The 20743-nt window shown below is 41.0% G+C and overlaps 1 protein-coding gene across 2 annotated transcripts in view; it reads left to right on the forward strand.

The window, feature by feature from the left end:
- The window catches only part of rad52 (RAD52 homolog, DNA repair protein), a 34943-nt gene extending 17533 nt beyond the window's left edge, over positions 1–17410 (forward strand). Inside the window, exons 3-11 of one of the 2 annotated variants that reach the window (XM_070900524.1) lie at positions 748–841; positions 1682–1749; positions 1915–2033; positions 5342–5417; positions 6979–7175; positions 13295–13473; positions 13979–14059; positions 15033–15218; positions 16116–17410. In XM_070900524.1, the coding sequence (XP_070756625.1) occupies positions 748–841; positions 1682–1749; positions 1915–2033; positions 5342–5417; positions 6979–7175; positions 13295–13473; positions 13979–14059; positions 15033–15218; positions 16116–16177 (1062 nt within the window). In that variant the 3' untranslated portion in view covers positions 16178–17410. Of the gene's footprint in view, positions 1–747; positions 842–1681; positions 1750–1914; positions 2034–5341; positions 5418–6978; positions 7176–13294; positions 13474–13978; positions 14060–14876; positions 15004–15032; positions 15219–16115 lie in introns of those variants that run through there. The other variant, XM_070900525.1, reaches the window with a different exon arrangement.
- The last annotated feature ends 3333 nt before the right edge of the window (positions 17411–20743 follow it).

A 20743-nucleotide genomic window follows, 5' to 3' on the forward strand; every position in this document is an offset into this window, starting at 1 on the left:
GTCGACGAGAGCATGCAGAAAGCAAGCACAGGCAGCGGAAGGAGCGTGCGGCAAACCAGTCTTCCCACCCACCCTTTCCTCCTCCGACTGTCTGTCCCACGTGTGACAGACACTGTAATTCCCATATTGGACTGTTCAATCACCTAAGAACTCACTTTTAGAGTGGAAGCAAGTCTTCCTCGATTTCGGGGGACTGCCTATGATGATGATGACATTATACCTCACCCCAAAAACCCTAATCCTCCCCATCCGTCCTATTACATGCCCAGGCAGCCAGAGGCTTTGTCATTTCCATCACTAACTCCACCTCCATAACCTACTTTTCCCACACCCCATATTTAGCCTCAAATGTAGGTCCATTCACCTGTATTCTCTTATTGTCTGCTATTGGCCCCAGAACCCTATTTCTCTTTATTGCTACTATAACATCCCCTTCCTTGTCCATACCTTGTGCATCTCTATGCCCCCATACCACATCTCTATTGCCTCTAAAAGCCCTGCCCAATGAAGGCCATATTCCCTCACAGCAATCTATAAGAAAAACTTCAGGCCTATCACTGTCCATGCATCTTTGCTCCCTTGCCTGCTTATGCCCAGTCCTGCTCTTTTGAAGCAACCAATCCCCATAGCAGCCTCAGAGGAAAAACCATCCACTTGTGATCTGTCCCACTCTCACGCAAGTTATTTGTAAATATTTTCCCAATTACCACTAATTCACTCAATCTATCCTAATTGCTACATTATCAGGTCTGCTACATCGAGGGTCACAAGGTTGTCACCCTAGCTAATGAACTCTTTGGATATAATGGATGGTCCCATTCCATCACACAACAAAATGTTGGTAAGTACAAATGGTTTAGTTTTGGTTGTTGACAAAGTGGCTGTTTGTAAATGAAGGATTATTAATTTCTGGGGGTAGTTGATAACATCATTGAATGTAAAATGCGTCTTTCTTTTAAAAAGAAAGACTTGTATTTATATAGTGCTTTTCATGACCACCCAAAACGCTTTACAGCCAATTAAGTACTTTTTGTAGTATTGTCACTGTTGTAATGTAGGACACACGGCAGCCAATTTACGCACAAAAGCTCCCACAAACAGCAATGTGATAATGACCAGATTATTATTTTTTTTAGTGATGTTCATTGAGGGATAAATATTGACCAGGACACTGGCGATAACTCCCCTTCTCTTCAAAATAGTGCCATGGGATCTTTTACGTCCATCTGAGCGAGTAGACAGGGCCTCAGTTTAACGTCTCATCCAAAAGATGACACCTCTGACAGTGCAGCACTCCTTGTCAGCCTAGATCTTTGTGCACAAGTGTTTGGAGTGCGACTTGAACCCACAACCTTCTGCCTCTGAGGCGAGGGTGCTACCAATTGAGCCACAGCTGACAAGACTTCTATATTTCATGTGGAATTGCCTTCTGTTGTCCCTGAGTAAAGTTAATGGATGGATTATCCAGCTAGAATTCAAAATTGGAACCAAATTTCAGGTTTGCTATATCTGATATCAGATTCAGATTTCACCAGGAATATTGAACACAAAATCCAGTAAACATTTGAAACATTGTGATTAGAACCAGTCTGCTAAGTCTGTCGTCTATGGGTGTAACTGGAAAAGCCACCACTATTTTAGAACTGGGCTCTCATTTAGTTATTTGATTTCTTTGTTTCAGATTTTGTGGATCTCATTAATGGAAAATTTTATGTGGGCGTCAGTGCGTTTATTAAGGTCCAACTCAAGGTATATATGTTTATTGTTCAAATCCTGGGTCTGTTTTAGGAGTATAAAGAAGGAAAATTAACAATTTTTGTCCTGATGTTTTTCTTTTGAATTATAATGGATGTAATACTGCAACTGTTACATGTGCTTTGATAGTACAACATTTTCCAATTTTTAAAAAATTAGGATGGGTCTTTCCATGAAGATGTTGGTTATGGAGTGAGTGAGGGACTGAAATCCAAGGCAATGTCACTAGAGAAGGCCAGGAAGGAAGCAGTCACCGATGGACTGAAGAGATCTCTGAAGTATTTGACCATTTGTCTCTTTAGTGTTGTGTAGCAGACATTACCAGAGTTCCAAACGGCTAACCAATTAAGTCATATTTTGTTTTTTTAAAGTCGAGCCACTATTTAACTTTTGCCTCTGACATTGGAGGGCTTTCAGACTCGTGTGTCTAAGATTCAGGAGTTCAAGTAGAAGATGTTCTGTCCTTAGTTTGCCATCTATGTTGCACTAATCTTCCGTATATTTTTTTTTTCCATTCCTTTTCTCTTCTGCCCCAATAACATAATGGCATGTATGCATGCATGTGTGATGATAAAAATGTTTCCGATATGTTCCCCAGTGTCCCACCAGGAGTAGTACTAAGACATACAGACTAATCTGTCCCAGGTTCAATTCCAGAGGAGAGACAAAAGAAGAAAATGGCACAAGGCACTGACAGAACTAATACGTACTCACCTAAGACTAATGAATCATGATTTAATGAGAAAGGTCAGAACTATGTGCTCTTTACTTAGAAAAATGCCACAATCATCTCAAATGTGAATTCGAAATATGATTTCATTGTAACAAGCTGATTTATGAAATCTTGTTTATAGTAAGCGATCAAGCATTAAAATGCAGATAGGAAAGTGTGAGGCAGGAGATTGGTGTTTAACACATCTACATTTTAAAACTCCATTAAAATAATATGATAATTTCTTAACAGTTCATAATTCCTTTACTTGAAGCACTCCCACTGTGTACTTACTCCATTGGTTCATATCATAGAATCATAGAAATTTACAGCACGGAAGGAGGCCATTTCGGCCCATCGTGTCCGTGCCGGCCAACGAAGAGCTATCCAGCCTAATCCCACTTTCCAGCTCTTGGTCCGTAGCCCTGTAGATTACAACACTTTAAGTGCACATCCAAGTACTTTTTTAATGTGGTGAGGGTTTCTGCCTCCACCACTCTTTCAGGCAGTGAGTTCCAGACTCCCACCACCCTCTAGGTAAAGACATTTGCTCTCATATCTCCTCTATACCTCTCCCCTCTTCCCTCCTCTCATATCTCCTCTATACCTCCCCCCTCTCCCCAATTACTTTAAATCTATGCCCCCTGGTTGTTGACCCCTCTGCCAAGAGAACCAGGTCTTCCTATCCACTCTATCTTGGCCCCTTATAATTTTATACGCCTCAATCAGGTCTCCCCTCGGCCTCATCTGTTCCAAAGAAAACAGATCCAGCATCTCCAATCTTTCCTCATAGCCAAAATTCTCCAGTCCAGGCAACATTCTTGTAAATCTCCTCTGCACCCTTTCCAGTGCAAGCACATCTTTCCTGTAATGTGGTGACCAGAACTGCACACACTATTCCAGCTAACACTAACCAGTATTTTTATACAGTTCAAGCATAACCTCCTTGCTCCTGTATTCCATGCCTCGACTAATAAAGGCAAGTATTCCATATGCCTTCTTTAACCACCTTATCTACCTGGCCTGCTACCTTCAGAGATCTGTGGACCTGCACTCCAAGGTCCCTTTGTTCCTCTACGCTTTTCAGTGTCGTATCATTTAATATGTATTCCCTTACCTTGTTAGCCCTCCCCAAATGCATTACCTCACACTTATCCGGATTGAATTCTATTTGCCACTGTTCTGCCCACTTGACTAGTACATTGATATATTTCTGCAGTCCGCAGCTTTCTTCTTTATTAACAACCACACAGCCTATTTTAGTGTTATCTGCAAACTTCTTTATAATGCTCCCAACATTCAAGTCCAAGTCATTGATATATACCACAAACAGCAAGGGACCCAGCACCGAGCCCTGCAGAACCCCACTGGATACAGCCTTCCAGTCACAAAAACATCCATCAACCATTACCCTTTGCTTCCAAGCCAATTTTGGAGCCAACTTGCCACTCTGCCCTGAATCCCATGGGCTTTTACTTTTGTGATAAGTCTGCCATGTGGGACCTTATCAAAAGCTTTGCTAAAATCCATATACACTACATCATACGCACTGCTCTCATTGACCCTCCTGGTTACCTTCTCTCAAAATTCAATCAAGTTCGTCAGTGTAGGGTTTGTTTTTTCACTCTGATTCTTAGACCTCAGAAGTTATAGTGGGAAAAGACAACACGTGACACAAAATTTTAGGCTTAACCCAGTGGTCGTTTTATTACGCAACAAAAACCGACTAAAAACTACAGGACTGGACTGCCGAGAGAAATTGAGTTAAGACATACAATCACCATTCCTGGTTGTACCTATTGTAGGTTCATGGTTCTTCTTCTCGCAGTTAGCTGCAGTGCCTGCTTGATGTTTCTTTTCGTGTTCTTCCTCCTGCTTCTGCTTAGCTGTTTTTTCTGCTTTTCCTCCTGCTTCTGCTTGGCTGTGTTCTCTGCTTTGTTCCTGCCTGTGTCCGTATATTTATATCCAGGTTTTGAATAAGTTTAACTATTTGGTGATGAGGTTGAATTGCTTCTGATTTGTGTGCGGAGTTGACGATGCAAAAGATATTTCTATATGCTAAAGTGCTGTTAGCCCAAAAATTTTCACCTTGTGGGGGGTCCTTTGTTGTTACAGACTTGATGTCTCCAATGGCTGTTTCCCCACCCTGGTCAATCAAGTTCGGGGCTTCATGTAACATTCCATTGTTGTTATGCATGAAGTCAGGTTTTTTTTGGTTCCTGACCACCTGTTTAATTCCAAGCTTGTATCAATCAATTTTTTTAGTTCATGGTCTGTGTTTTTTCTGAAGATTAGTAACCTTACATCAGACACGACATTCCCTTAACAAATCCATGCTGACTATCCTTGATTAATCCATGTCCTTCCAAATGAAGATCTATCCTGTCCCCCAGGATTTTTTCCAATAATTTTCCCACGACTGAGGTTAGGCTGACTGGCTTGTAATTACTCGGTCTATCCCTTTCTTCCTTTTTAAACAACGGTACAACATTACCAATCCTCCAGTCCTCTGGCACCACACCTGCCAGAGAGGACTGGAAAATGATGGTCGGAGCCTCTGCTATTTCCTCTTTTGCTTCTCTTAACAGCCTGGGATACATTTCATCTTGGCCTGGGGATTTATCCATTTTCAAAGCTGCTTACCTTGCCTTTATCCACTTTCAAAGCTGGTTACCTTACCTGGGCTACTTTTATTGTTAATTGCTAATGTTGAGAGCAGGGACAGGCTGAATAAATGACCATAGATAATTAATACACTAACGAACAGCTGAAAAATACACACAGCAATGCAATGGAAAGTTAGCAATACTTTTTAACTGGTCCAATAGTAGTGTCAATGACAGAATCCTCATATCATTATGTTTTGCTTTTCAGATCCTTTGGAAATGTCTTGGGTAATTGTATTCTGGATAAAGAGTATCTGCGATTGGTTAATAAACTCCCCCGGCAGGTGAGGATTTGTTAGGAACACTTGTCATAATTAAGTGATTGCTCTGTGAAGTACAATCCCTACCTCTTGTAGCGGGCATGTTGGTGTTAACCTGATTTCCTTGCTTTAAGTAGTAAAGCATGATAGATTAAGCCTCCTCATTTCGATGCTCTAACAGACTGAACATATTCATGACTGGCTGAAATCAAACAATATTCAGGCGCTAAAGATTAAACGGTAGCCAATATATTCACGGCCAGTTTCTCTTTCCCCCTTCATGGCTATATTTTGATATCTGTAAGGAATCCAATTATCAAACCAGAGGGTCGATTTCACAAATACAGGGGATTAAGAAGGTACAAACCTATAGAAGAACCTATGAAACTGTCCAAAATAGTTGGCAAGCTTAAGATGTTATAAGCGCCGCCTTTGCATTTGGCCCCTATGGCAAGTGGTTAGCGCTATTTTCCCGACATAGGCGGCTGCCCATGATGAGCGTGGATGGTATAGGTGGCGGGGACTGTAACTGGAGTAAAAGCCTGACCAGCTTACTCAGGCAACTTGTACTCTATGTAATAGAGTGCCTTCAATTAACTAAATAGTTGGTGTGTAGATGTAATCTCATCACCTTGAGTGTTTTTGTGTTATGGATGTTGACAAAAGATCGGTTTTCCTTTTGTTTGTAGTAAGCCACTTGAAAGTCTCCTATGAGCTTGGATTTTGGATGAAGATGCTCTTTTTGTTCCTTACTCCTCATTAAATGTTTTAACTTGTCGAGTGTAGTGACAGCTCCATTTTGTAACTTTAGCTTGCTTGATACTATGTTTTCTTTTCCTTTCCAAAAGGAACCAGATGGGCAGAGTAGCTCTGCTTTAACATTCCCCTTGGCTGTGAAACATTTTGTTCAAATATCTGCACAGAATATAAAGCAGATTAGAACAGCAAGCTCTAGACAATAGTTACAACAAACTGAATTACAGGTACTCTTTTCCAATGTTTTCTTCTACCCTGAACGCACGGATTTGTGCTGAGGTACAGATCCTGGGCTCGAAACAGCCTCAATAATCTTATCAATTCTTCACTTGCGAGTTCACAGTACGTGTCAGCAGGCTATTAGACTGTTGGGCTAAATATAGCTAAGCACGGTCCTGTCCTCTTTCCAAAATCCACACATAGTTACTTTGCAATAGGGGGAACTAGATAGCAATCACAAATGCGATCTTTGAGTGATCTGTTGTGTTTTTTTTACCCTTCCAAGCTTATATATGCTAATGCCAGTAGCAGCACCTCTAATGGAGTCCGATCTGAGATTAACTAACTAAGCACAGACCAAGATAGAACATAGGACCTTCTAGGCCCAGTACCTCAGTTGCGGTTGTATTTTTCTGCTGAGACTGGGAAAGTTCAACTGAATAATTTAAGGCTATGTATGTCTCATGTTATCCGTGGAATTGGGATGTAGAAAAGGAAGAAAAGACCTTTTGGAGTCTCAAGGAACAATGACCACTTTGTACCCAAATAGATTTGATTCACTTTACATGTGTTTTGTACAAACATTAAGTTAATTTTTTTCTCTTTTTAGCAATCCGATTTTCAGTTGGCTGATGCTAAAAGAAGGGACGATGAACCCAAGGTTCAAAAAGCCAGATACAGCAGCTTGTTACAGGCTCAGTTCCAGCCTCTGCGTGCTCCTGCTTCACATCCCCCATACAAAGGTGTTGAAGGAGAATTTGCAGAAAGGAAGGAAGATACGGCAGAAGGAACATGTAGCTTTTCACGGTTGGTGTTTATGTAGATTTCAAACACTCAAGTGATGAATAAATCTAAGATAACATAGGATATACGGCACAGTAACAGGCCAGTCGACCTAACCATCCATGGCAGCGTTTATGCTCCACTCAAGCCTCCTCCCGTCTTTTTTCGTCTAAATCTATCAGCATAACCCTCTATTCCCTTCTTCCTCATATGCTTGTCTAGCCTTCCCTTAAATGCATCTATACTATTCGCTTCAACCACTCCCTGTGATAGCGAGTTCCACATTCTCACCACTCTTTGGGTGAAGAATTTTCTTCTGAATTCCCTATTGGATTTCTTGATGACTATCTTACATTGATGGCCTCTAGCTTTTCCCCACAAGTGGAAACATTCTCTCTTTGTCTACTCTATCACAAGCTTTAATAATTTTAAAGACCACTATTAGGTCAGCCTTTGATTTTTCAAGAGAAAAGAGACCCAGCCTGTTCATCCTTTCAAGATAACAGCACATTTTTTTATTCGTTCATGGGATGCAGGTGTCGCTGGCAAGGCCAGCATTTATTGCCCATCCCTAATTGCCTTTGAGAAGATGGTGGTGAGCTGCTGCCTTGAACCGCTGCAATCTGTGTGGTACTCCCACAGTGCTGTTAGGGAGGGAGTTCCAGGATTTTGACCCAGCGATGATGAAAGAATGGTAATATATTTCTAAGTCAGGATGGTGTGTGAACTTGGAGGTGGTGGTGTTCCCATGCACCTGCTGCCCTTGTCCTTCCAGGTGGTAGAGGTCACGGGTTTGGGAGGTGCCGCAGAAGTCTTGGCCAATTGCTACAATGCATCTTGTAGATGGTTTCTGGTATCATCTTTGTAAATCTTCTCTGCACCCTCTCCAGTGCCTCTATATCCTTTTTATAATATGGCGACCAGAACTGCATGCAGTACTCCAAGTGTGGTCTAACCACGGTTCGATACAGGTTTAGCATAACTTCCCTACTTTTCAATTCTATACCTATAGAAATAAACCCTAGTGCTTGTTTTTTTTTTTATGGCCATGCTAACCTGTATCACAACTTTTAGCGATGTGTGAATTTCTGCTTCGAGATCCCTTTGTTCCTCTACCCTACCCTCCAAGTAATAAGTGAACTCCCTATTCTTCCTACCAAAATGCAATAGCTCGCATTTATGTGTTGAACTTCATTTGCCAATTATATGCCCATTCTGCAAGTTTATTAATGTCCTCCTGTATTTTGTTGCAGTCCTCCTCAGTATTGACTCGACCTCAACTTGTTGTCATCTGCAAATTTAGAAATTTTATTTTTGATTCCAAAGTCTAAATCATTAATATAAATTGTGAACAGCTGCGGTCCCAGCACTGATCCTTGTGGAACACCACTACCCACCTTCTGCCACTGTGAATAGCTACCTTTTACCTCTACTCTCTGCTATCTGTCTTGAAGCCAGCTAGCTATCCATTCTGCTACTTGTCCCCTGATTCCGCATTCTCTGACCTTGTTCATCAGTCTATTATGGGGTACCTTATCGAAGGTCTTTTGAAAATCTAGATATATTACATCTGCTGCATTATCATTATCTACTCTCTCTGTTACCTCTTCAAAAAATTCAATGAGGTTGGTAAAGCAATATTTATCCTTTTGAAATCCATGCTGACTATTCATTGCTATATTTTTGGTTTCTAGATGTTCTAGTTTCTCCTTTAGTAGGAATTCCATTATTTTTCCTACCATCGATGTTAAGCTGACTGGTCTATAATTCCCTGGATATGTTCTATCCCCCCTTCTTAAATATAGGTACGTTAGCTGTCCGCCAGTCCTCTGGCACCTACACCTTTTTCTAACAAATTATTAAATATGTGCACTAATGCCTCTGCTATCTCTTCCCTATATTCTTTCAAAATGTGTGGATGCAATCCATTCGGACCAGGGGTTTTATGCTCTGAGTTTGATTAGTTTATTTAATATATCCCCTCTTTATTTTAAATGTACTCATTACAATCATTACGAATTACTCTCATTACTAATCTCATCATCAATGTCATGTCCACCTATTCTATCTCCCTGGTAAATATTGAAGCAAAATAATTATTTAATATTTCTGCCATCTCTCTGTCGTTACTTGTGGTATTATCCTGTCTATCCCACAATAGCCATATTTCCATCCCAACCTTTTTTTTTATTGATGTGCCTGTAAAATATTTTACTATTTTGTTTTATGTTCCTTAATAATTTAATTTCATATTTCCTCTTTGCATTCCTAATTATTTTTTTGACTTATTTCCTAATCTTTTCGTATACTCCCTTATCATGCACTCCCCTGCTCTCTATGTAGTTAATGTATGCCTCTTTCCTTGCCCTCAATTGTTCCCTTTTGGCTTTATTCATCCATGACGTCTCATTAGTGTTTAGTTTGTTTTTCCTTTTAGCGGAATATGTTGTTTCTGCACTCTGTTGAAAACCGTTTTAAATGTTTCCCATTGTTGTTCTACATTGTTTTCTTGCCAATATTGTTGCCAATTTTATTTTCCCAAGTTCTATTCTCAGCCCCTCAATCAGCTTTTCTCCAATCTATTACCCTAGTTTTCGTCATAGTTATGTCCTTCTCAATTATCATCTTAAAGCAAATTATATTATGGTCACAATTGCCTAGATGTTCCCCTACATTTATTTCTCTCATCTGCTCTGGTTCATTCCCCATTACTAGTTCCAATAGCGAATCCTCCCTTGTTGGGTTTTTTGCACATTGGGTTAGAAAGGAGTCCTGTACACGTAGGAACTCCATTCCCTTATCCCCTTTACCTACCTCTTCTGTCCAATTAATATCGGTAGTTGAAATTCCCCCATGATTATTATTCTATGTTTTTTACTCATTTCCCTAATTTGTCTGCATATTTCTTCCTCCACTTCCTTTCCACTATTAGGTGGTCTGTAGACTACACCTATTAGTGTGAGTAATCTTTTATTATCTTTTATCTCTATCCATATAGATTCTATTTTTGTCTTGCTGATAGCTACGTCACTTTTTTCTACTGCCATTATGTTATCCCTAATAAGTACAGCTGCTTCACCTCCTTTTCCCCCCCTCTTTCTTTTCTAAATGTGTTATACTTATGGCATAAGTGCTCTATTGCTTCTCTGATCACTGAAGTATCTGATCGTACATTGCCAACCTTGCTGAAAGCTATGTATATATGTGAACTTTTAATCCTCAAGTCTCTCTTGACACACTTCCTATGGTGGCCCAGTTATGATCTAGAGATCACTGTCTGAGAAGACATGGCTATCAACCCACTGTGACAAATAGAATTCTGTCACAATTCAGATCATACTGATTTTCGTGTTTAACACCTAGCTAGCCCTGTGTTGTAGCTTCACTGGGTTGTTAGTTCATTCTAAAGTATGGCACAGCCTTCTACACTTTCCATTGGACCAGGGTTGGTCTCCTGGCTTAACTGTGATTATTTTCCCTTCCTATTGAACTTGGTTATAACTGAGTGGTTTGCTACGCTACTTCATAGGGCACCAGGATTCTCTTCCTAAACAACAATGTTTTTTATGACAATTGAGCTATTTTCATGATTATTTTTTGGTGCTTGCCCAGTTTAATTGCAGAACTTGCCATGGGTTACTTGTCCAATACAATAAGCACTACACTATCATACCCATTAATACAGATGCAGTGTCCTCCCAGGTAATTCATTGCCATAATCACAAAAAAGCATTGGAATTAAAACATGACTGCATAACACAAAGCTGTATTATTTGGTACAGTTGCCTGTTGGGTAGTGTATGTGATCAATGTACCATGCTTAATATATTGCCAATCTTCTGTGGTCTTGCTCACGGTAAGTTGGATGACGCACTGTTTTGTAAGGACTGACGTGTGAGAAGAACTGTTTAATAACTTTTTCCTTCTCTTGACAATTTTTCTACAAGAGTGTGGGTGTGCAGTCTAACCTAATATTGCCTTGTATAATGCCTTTGGGTATTTTCTAACCACTGTACTGTAGATTATCTTGACGAACAGGGAAGCTAAATAGGTACATGAGGGAGAAAGGCTGCACTGTCAGAGGTGCCATCTTTCGGATGAGACGTTAAACCGAGGCCCCGTCTGCTCTCAGTAAAAGATCCTATGGCACCGTTTCAAAGAAGAGCAGGGGAGTTATCCCCAGTGTCCTGACCAATATTTATCCCTCTATCAACATAATAAAAACCGATGATCCGGTCATTATCACGTTGCTGTTTGTGGGATCTTGCTGTGCGCACATTGGCTGTCACGTTTCCTACATTACAACTGAGACTACACTCAAAGTTCTTCATTGGCTGCAAAGCGCTTTGAGACGTCCACTGGTCGTGAAAGGCACTATATAAATCCAATGCTTTGTTTCTTATGTTGATAGGATGAGGTGAAGTAATGTGGGAGGTGGCTTCTGTGGAGTATAAACAATGACATAGACATGTTGAGCCAAATGGCCTGATTCTGTGGTGTAAATTCGATATAGTTTTATGCCCATATTAGATTATTTTCATGGGCGAGTCCCAATTACTGATGATTTCGAGAGTACTATCATTGCCTTGAGATTTAGGAAAGCTTTTAATAGCATCCCAGGGGGATAAAAGAGTAAACCCTATCTGATAATAGTTTTTAGCTACTGGACTATGCCTTTATAAGATTCTTGGAACATCACAACAATAACTTACATTTATATAGCGCCTTTAACATAGTAAAATGTCCCAAGGCGCTTCACAGGAGTTTTGTAAGATAAAAATTTGACAACATAAATTACATAAGAAATAATTACGGCAGAAAGAGAGAAGTTTTAAGGAGCGTCTTAAAGAAGGTTTAGGGAGGGAGTTCCAGAGTTTGGGGCCGAGGCGTGTATGGTATAGCCACTGATGGTTGAGCGAGTATAATCAGAGGCTGAAGGAAATTAGAGATGGGGAGGGGTGAGGCCAGTAGATGACTTTGTTCTGCTGGATGGAAAGTGTGCATTTTCCTTGAGCAAGAATATTTTTGATAGACTGTTTGAAGAGTGGGAGATTGTAACAGATTTGTAAACAAGGATGAGAATTTTGAAATCGAGGCGTTGCTTAACCAGGAGTCAATGTAGGTCAGCGAGCCCAGGGGTGATGGGTGAAAGGGACTTGGTGCGAGTTAGGACATGGGCAGCTGAGTTTTGGAAGAACTCAAGTTTACGTAGGGTAGAATGTGGGAGGCTAGCCAGGTGTGCATTGGAGTAGTCCAGTCTAGAGGTAACAAAGGCATGGATGAGGGTTTCAGCAGCAGATGACTGAGGCAGGGGCAGAGACTGGCGATGTTACGGAGGTGGAAATGGGCATTTTTAGTTATACAGCGGATATGTGGTTGGAAACTTATTTCGGGGTCAAATAGGGCACCAAGGTTGTGAACAGAGTGGTTCAGCCTCAGACAGATGCTAGCGAGAGGGATGGAGTTTGTGGCGGGGACCAAAGACTGGCTTCGGCCTTCCCAATATTTCATTGGAGAAATTTCTGCTCATCCACTACTGGGTGTCGGAGGTAGAAAGACAATCTGCTAACCAACTCACTACACGATCTCTCGTGTTGAATCATATTATTCATTATCCTTGGGTGATTTCAATTTCTTTATCTGAGGAAGAAACAACATTTACTGATATTTAGCTGTACAAGTATGATCTTTCTATGTTATGTAGTTTGTAGTTTTTGTTATCAGTTCTATGGTTTCTGATGTATATAAAATGCAGATACAGACAGGGAATGCAATGAAGTACCGCTGCACAGTGCCACAGATTAGCAACGTGCAGATATGACTTTTGCTGGTTTCCTGATATCAGCATGTTGCCATGCAGTCATCAGGCACTTCAACATAAAAAGGTAAAATCAGAAGGATTGTTGTCGCAGTACAAATTACACTCCTGACCAAATTATCCTGCCACAAGAATAGGAACTGGCTTCCACATATTTGGACTGCTGTTGCACACTACCATGCCATCGTTTTAAAATGGCATAGTTGGAGATCAGCTTCTTGGTCTCTCTCGCTGGGCCAGTGAGAAAAATGGACTGGATTTAGCCTTTGATTGGAGAGGAGGAGTATATGAAGAAACTAATTGTATGGGCTCTGTATTTACACAGAAATACAGATTCGAGCACTGACATGACTAACCTGCCACAGGAACTGGATTCCACACACCAACGCAAACTTCGACAGAAGCAACTCCAACAACAGTTCAGAGAACAGATGGGCAAGAAAGTCAAGTCACGGCCACAGAAGACTGGTAGTTGCAGTGGAATACAAGCAAGCAACCACCCAGGTACTGGAGTGCCACCTGTGCAAAAAGTTCAACCGTCAAAATTGTCAGAAGTTGCTTCAATATTTCTGCCTCTGCAAGCAATATTTCATTTTTTCTTAATTATTTTGTTACCCTTTCTTCTCATACCCCCACCCAAGTACATTATACCTTAGGGAGGGCATAAAGAACCAGCCTACAAACCTCTAGCCGCCATCCGTATCATTGCCTGGGGAGGCATGCTTGACAAAGCAATTAGCCCTGTCCCTGCTCCATGAAGACCAAGGCTTTAGGCTGTGATTCGAGCTCTAATTCCATGAGGTTATAGGGTTGCGCATAATCAAGGACTCTTTTACGATTGCTGAAAAAAGTCACTACTGTGAATTATTTTTCCCACATTTTGTGATAATTTATTTTGTTTGTGTCCCTCATACTGCTTCTCTGAAAATAATTATTTGTCTTTTAATGTTTTTATTTACTTGTGCATACTGATTTAATTTAAATTGTTTCCCCCTACTTCTATTGGCAGCTGGGAAGTCGACACCACAGGTTAATCACAGCACGCCAATCAGCTATGAGGCCCACTTTGTCGAAGACAAGTTGCTGGCTGGTAGGTTTGTATTTCATGTTTTTTGTCAGTATAGTGGCTCTTTCCTTTCATTGAGAAAAATTGAAGGGCAATGGCATTTTGAAGAGGTATTTATAATCACACACCTTAAATTATAAAGCTATGTCTGCTTCAAGAAATCAAAACTTTAACCATTTGCAGCAGCCAGCTGAAGACTTCCCATGTCGGGTCTCTGCACCAGTCAGTCCAGTTAGGTTTGGGGAGAAGTTCTGGTCAACCTAGAGAAACATCCTCCTCTCAAGCCCAGAGCCAGTAGGCTGACCAGTTGAGTCCACTAATCGAGATACCGTGCCGCATTTTTATTATTTATCTTGTTGACGGGAGGGATCTGAAGTTAGTTAAAGTGAGAATTGATTGTAACTTGTTACTCTATGCTCATGCTAGATGCAAGTGGATGCTCCACTTATCACCAATTTAATTTTAAATGGTACCAGAAAGCTGAACGCTTGCTGATCATGCAACCGGTTGTTCTGGTAAACCAGCCAAACTTCTTCCAATGTTAAGCAGCTACTAGAAGCATAACACAAGCATTTGAAATATGCTGTAGATTAAAAGAAGTATTGGTGAGAGGGAAATCTAACTGGGACTGTGGAAAAAGTATCCTGAGATTTTAGCCATTTGCCCAGCAACTGCTGTGTGATCTTTCAGTAAATGTTGCCACATCAGCTCAGTTGTCAGAGGGCATTGAGAGTATTTATTTGGCTATTGCACTCGAGTGTGGTTTTTGATCTGCACATGAGGTGCAGAGGGTGTGAGCTCCCTATACCTATTTCTTGTTTTCTGTTCCATATTACTGTAGCCAAGTTGAGGCAAGAATTAACTACATGGAAAAAGTGGGCTGGGACGAGGCAATCTGTTCCAATGAATGCCACTGAAGATTTATGCTCCAGGAGGTGATGTAAAGTTAATTCCAGGGAGAAAGTAGGACTCTGGTGTAACCTTTTTGCTCTAACAGAAGATGCTCCTGAACTCTGGGATATTCCTCTGGATGGTGATGGTGTTGTGAACAATCCAAATGCCCCTTACCAGGAACAAGCTCCATCTATACCGATTGGCCAGCACCACATGATGACTAGGATCAGGACACCAGAGAGGATAAATCCCCCAAAACAACCACCTGTACAACAACCACATAGAGCAAGTAAGAATGGGTTAAATTCTGTGACATGACACAAAACCACTTCTAACGATTGGTCAGAAATTCTGCTAGCGTCAAAAGATGGTTTAATATGCAGTAATCACCAAGGGAGGAAAAAGCTGGAAGTGTGTAGCAAGACTGTATCATTTTGGAGTTTCTGATTAAGTCCTAGATTGAAAATGCAGGTCAAAGTTCATACACCATAGTCAGAATTCCAAAACTGTTGCAATCCCAAATTTCCTTGAAGTCATTCATTAATGCAAATAGATAAATAAATATATAATCTGTTAACTGTTTATCTAGCATTTTGCAAGTACAAAAAGCCAACTCTAAGCTCTTTCTGGATTTGTACTGCAAATATCTATGGATGTCATTTTTAAAAAATAAATTGGCACCCATTTTAAGTTTATTTTGTCTTCATTAATGGTTTGCTTTCCATACAGTTTGCCAGTCAACACTCCGAGCAGGCAGCACGCCCATGACTGTATTTTTTCTTTCCCAATCATCACCATAGGCAGTCCCTCGAAATCGAGGGAAGACTTGCTTTCCACTCTAAAAGTGAGTTCTTAGGTAACTGAACAGTCCAATACGGGAATTACAGACTCTGTCACAGGTGGGACAGACAGTCGTTGAAGGAAGTCCAAAGCTATTGAGAATATTGATTTTAAAATGTTATATTGATTGTGCAGTATGATTAATACTTTAAAATTTAACATATTGCTTCACTTCCCAACAGAAATATTTTCTCCATACTCATTGAGGACTGTAATCTAGCCCAATCCCGAAAATAAACCTCTATCTAAATAAATGACTGCAGTTCTTAATTGTCAGCTATAATAGATTTAAGGTACCTGTTCAGTAAAATGGATCTCAAATGGAACTTTTCTGTTTTCTTCCCAGTGGGGTCCAGTCCTTGCCGACAGGGACAGTTTATGAAGAAACGGAGGTTGGAACCCGCCTGAAAGGATCAAACGATCCAAACTGAATTATCACTAAATATATTTTTTTTACTGATGTCTTAAATGTGCTTTGTATGGTTGGTGTTTTTGTGTTTATGGAGAAAAGTCCCATGCCACTTTAAGTAAAGCCAAATATGCCCTGCTTGCATTTCTAATTTGTGTTGATATGAGTTTTGCATACAGCTATCCCTAAACTCTGATATAATTTCATGGTCTATGCAGTGCACTCATGGAAAAATGGCAAAGACTTTTGGGAAAGAATAGTTTGGGCCCGAGGAATAAATCCCAGGTGATGCAACAAATGACTAATTGACTTGTTTGATTAAAAGACAATTTCAACATATTTTCCTTATTTAGAAGTGTTCCTCTTTGAATTTCTAAATAGGATTTGCCCCTATCCAGTAAGTTGAATTCAAATTTACACCATGTGTTTATGATGCCATCTCCAGGGAATATTTTATGCTGCCATAACGATGAATGGACAGTGCTGCAGTGACCGTTACTGAGTTAGGCTGCATTGTAAGGTGCAAATTGTATGCTTTGACCATATGTGTGGAAATATGAATGGAAAATTAAAATTGTATTAATTCCATTGACATGATATTAAGGAGCATCTTGACAGATGGATACACATTGTAAGCCTACAAGGAATGTTGTAGAACGTGTCCCAACCAGATGTCTGATGAGACATATCTCAAGTTATGAGGCTGATCATAACCTACTGGTGAAGTTATCATGGCCCAGTTACACTGGGAGGGGTTACTTTATCAGATAATGTGTCTAACCCTGACCTAACCGCAATATAATTTTGCATTAATAGTCCTTTGGCTGTCATAATGGTCAGACAACCAGAGATTTTGTATTCCATTATTGAATTGATCAGAATTGCTGAGATACCCATCAGCGAGAATTGGTTGTGACGTGCTGGAATGCCTGATCTTTGAAACTATTTGCAATGCTGCTGAGTGAAACTGAAAATCAATTAGCTTTATTTCTGGACAAGTAGCAATTACACAGGGAATTATTCTTAATCACCCAGCAACAGTGATTTTCATATCTTTGTAGTCCTGAATCACAACATTTTCAGCTTCTATTTGGGCACTGTTTTCTACCCACCCCTATATAATTTCATTTTTCTGGTATCCTTAATTTTATTTTAAATTTACAAAATTTATCTTTGAATCATAAATTTGCTGTAATTCTGGAATTGTTAAAATTAAAATAGTGATATTTTAAGATGTGTGGATTGATTCAAACTTATTTATTGTTTTTACTGGTTTCTGTAGCAGTTTTGTTTGAAACGGTTTGTGTTTGCTGAATTACGCAACGATATCATAAAATATTATGGTTTGGATAATGGAAGCTTAATAAGTTGGACATGTAGAAGCCAATCCTGCACATAATTCCATAAGCAGCAGAGAAATTGGTGTGCTTTTTTTTCTTCTTTTATCTACAAACTCCACATGATCCTCCTTAAAGCATTTTACAATTTAAACTAAGAACTGAAAAGATTTTGCAAGACAAAAATGTGATGACTGTAGCAGCAGGCACACCTCACCCTTAGCACAGGGGACAGGTTGTGCAGAATTTTGTGATCTAAGGCCCATCTACTAATTTTGAATAGCCGACAAGCACAGTAAACACTTGCTTAGGTAGCTTGGTTGTTGGCACACTTGGCTGGTGCATGCATAATCTGGCCCAGGCAGCAGCTGTTAATGAGCTGCAGATTGCCATAAAACAATTTTCTGTGCTGGTGGCAGAAAAGTTAATTGATTGTCAATGGCACAGCAATGACTTGTTGACAACACTGCTCCATTGGTGCTGAAGAGTTGGAAGTTCTACTGCAGAAGATGCACCAAAGAATGATTACCTTCCAGTGCACCGACAGGTGCTAGCTGCGTGGAGGGACCTTGCCTACGATGTTGGCTCCAGCTCCCTTTTTTCTGGCTGTAAATGAGGATGTAGTATTGATAGCAGAAGCTAGGTGAAGGTTCGTGTGTGCACATTTCTTGCAGGACTCGTCAAATATGGCCCAAGCTTAAGCTGAGAATCCTGCACCCTCTGGAGGTATCATATTTCAATCATTGTGCATATTGTTTCATATTGCCCAAGTTGCATGGTAATCTGCTTGAAGGCGGAGGAATGGCTGTTGAGGCTAGGTCAATTGAAAATTTCAAAACTGAGATTTAGATTTTTGTTAGGCAAAGGTTATGCAACCAAGGTGGGTAGTTGGAGCTAAGATACAGATCAGCCATAATCTAATTGAATGGTGGAACAGGGTCGAGGGGCTGAATGGCCTATTCCTGTTCCTATGTTCAACATGTGTTCAGGCTGAAATGCTCCTCTGCTATATCTCTATCAATGGCGATTTTCTTTGTCCATAGCCATTGATGCAGAACATAGCTTTTTCTCCTGAGAGCCATCTATCTGAGAAATTTATGTGTCCAAGTACAGGAAACACAGAGTTAGCATGCAGGTACAGCAAGCAATTCGGAAGGCAAATGGCATGTTGGCCATTATTGCAAGGAGCTTGGAGTACAAGAGTAAGGGCTTTGGTGAGACCACACCTGGAGTACTGTGCACAGTTTTGGTCTCCTTATCTGAGGAAGGATATACTTGCCTTGGAGGTGGTGCAATGAAGGTTCATTACATTGATTCCTGTCCTATGAAGAGAGATTGAGTCGATTGGGCCTATACTCTCTGGAGTTTGGAAGAATGAGAGGTGACCTCAGTGAAAGATGTAAGATTCTGAGGGGAATTGAGAGGCTGGATGCTGAAAAGTTATCTCCCTTGGCTGGAGAGTCTAGAACGAGGGTACATAGTCTCTGGGTAAGGGTTCAGTCATTTAAGACTGAAATGAGGAATCTCTTCACTGAGGGTTGTGAATCTTCGGAATTCTCTATCCGAAAGGGCTGTGGATGATGAGTCATTGAATATATTCAGGGTGAGATAGATAGATTTTTGGGGCTAGACTTTCGGCACATCATCGCCCATATAAGCACTGAGATGCAGGCTATCGCCCATATTTGCTGAAAAGTGGAAATTAGTGCCCGATTTTAGCCCATTTATCGCTGGTGCAACTTTCAGAATACATGAATGAGCTGCATCACCCAGTCTATTTAAAAAAAATATATAATGTCATCCTCGTGCAAGACCGAGAAAAGTGTTTTATAATGGAAACTAGCGCCCGATTATGGCCCAGATTATCGCTGAGCGCTACTTTCAGCATTTCACCCAAATGATCGCTGGCCCAAAAAGACGCTAAAGAAAAGCTGCAATCACCAGACTACTCGGCACTGCAGGCGCCATTTTCTAACTCGGAGGATCTATAGTAAAAGGCTGCTTCAAGTGCTTGTCAGGAGAATCAATTGGTGAGTGATTTTACGGACCTTTTTGACTCTTGCCAATCATCTAATCATATTTGTATTTGTTGAGGACAAATTAAGGGCATTTATCGTGTTGGGGCCTGTAATTTCTCAACCAGTAATGATCACTAATCACATGCTACAGAATAGAGATGGGAGAAGGTATATTGAAGAGCATTATGTGCCCAATCAAAGCGATGGCAGACTGCTGCGGAGGAGGAGACATTACACCCAACGCATTTACAGTGATCAGCGATCATACCTGGACTTGTCCGATAACACGTGCGTTGGAAGGCTGCCCTTCTGAAAGGAGGTCATCAGTGAGATATGCCAACTAATTAAGGGAGATCTGTAGCCTACGAGCGCCATCAGGACCGCACTGCCCGTTGACGTTAAAGTTACTGCGACACTTTCCTTCTATGCATCGGGGTCCTTTCAGGCATCAGCTGGCTACATTTGCGGTATCTCAGCATGCCACACATTGCTGCATTTGACAAGTGACTGAAGCCCTTTACGCACGCCGGATGGACTTTGTGCCTCCCTGGTCATAGGGAAGTTATAGAGTGAGAAGGCTTTGGGGTTCTCGAGAATAGCAAACTTCCCCAAGGTGTAGGGAGCAGTAGATTATACGCACATCGCCCTGCGAGCACCTTGGCATTTTGGAACCAAAAGGGATTCCACTCCCTGAATGTGCAGCTCATTATCGACCACAAGCAAATAATCATAGTCGTAAATGCAAATTTTCCAGGGAGCATCCATGATGCGCACATCTTGCGTAAGAGCACTGTGTCTGACCTGTTTTAAGAGTCAGTTACATGGTCATGGTTGGATGCTTGGGGGATAAAGGATATGGCCTTGGCAGCTGGCTCATGATCCCCCTGCATAAGTCCTAGGCGGAAGCTGAGAAACGCTACAACGAAAGCCATATAGCTACATGCAATATCGTCAAAAAGATAATTGGAGTGCTTAAGCAGCGCTTCAGATGCCTGGACCACTCAGGAGACAACCTACAATATTACCCTGAGCAGGTCGGTGAGTTCTTCGTGTGCTGCATTTTGCATAAACTAGCTATCAGGAGAGGACAACAATTGCCAGATGGGACTGCCGGTCCACCTCCGGAGAGAGGGGAAGCAGAAGAGAAGGAGGATGAGGACCACGGGGAGCACAATTAGCCTGGCGATGAACCCATGCCCCCACGCGCCCC

Source organism: Pristiophorus japonicus, chromosome 15, assembly GCF_044704955.1.
Source record: "Pristiophorus japonicus isolate sPriJap1 chromosome 15, sPriJap1.hap1, whole genome shotgun sequence".
Lineage (NCBI taxonomy): Eukaryota > Metazoa > Chordata > Chondrichthyes > Pristiophoridae > Pristiophorus > Pristiophorus japonicus.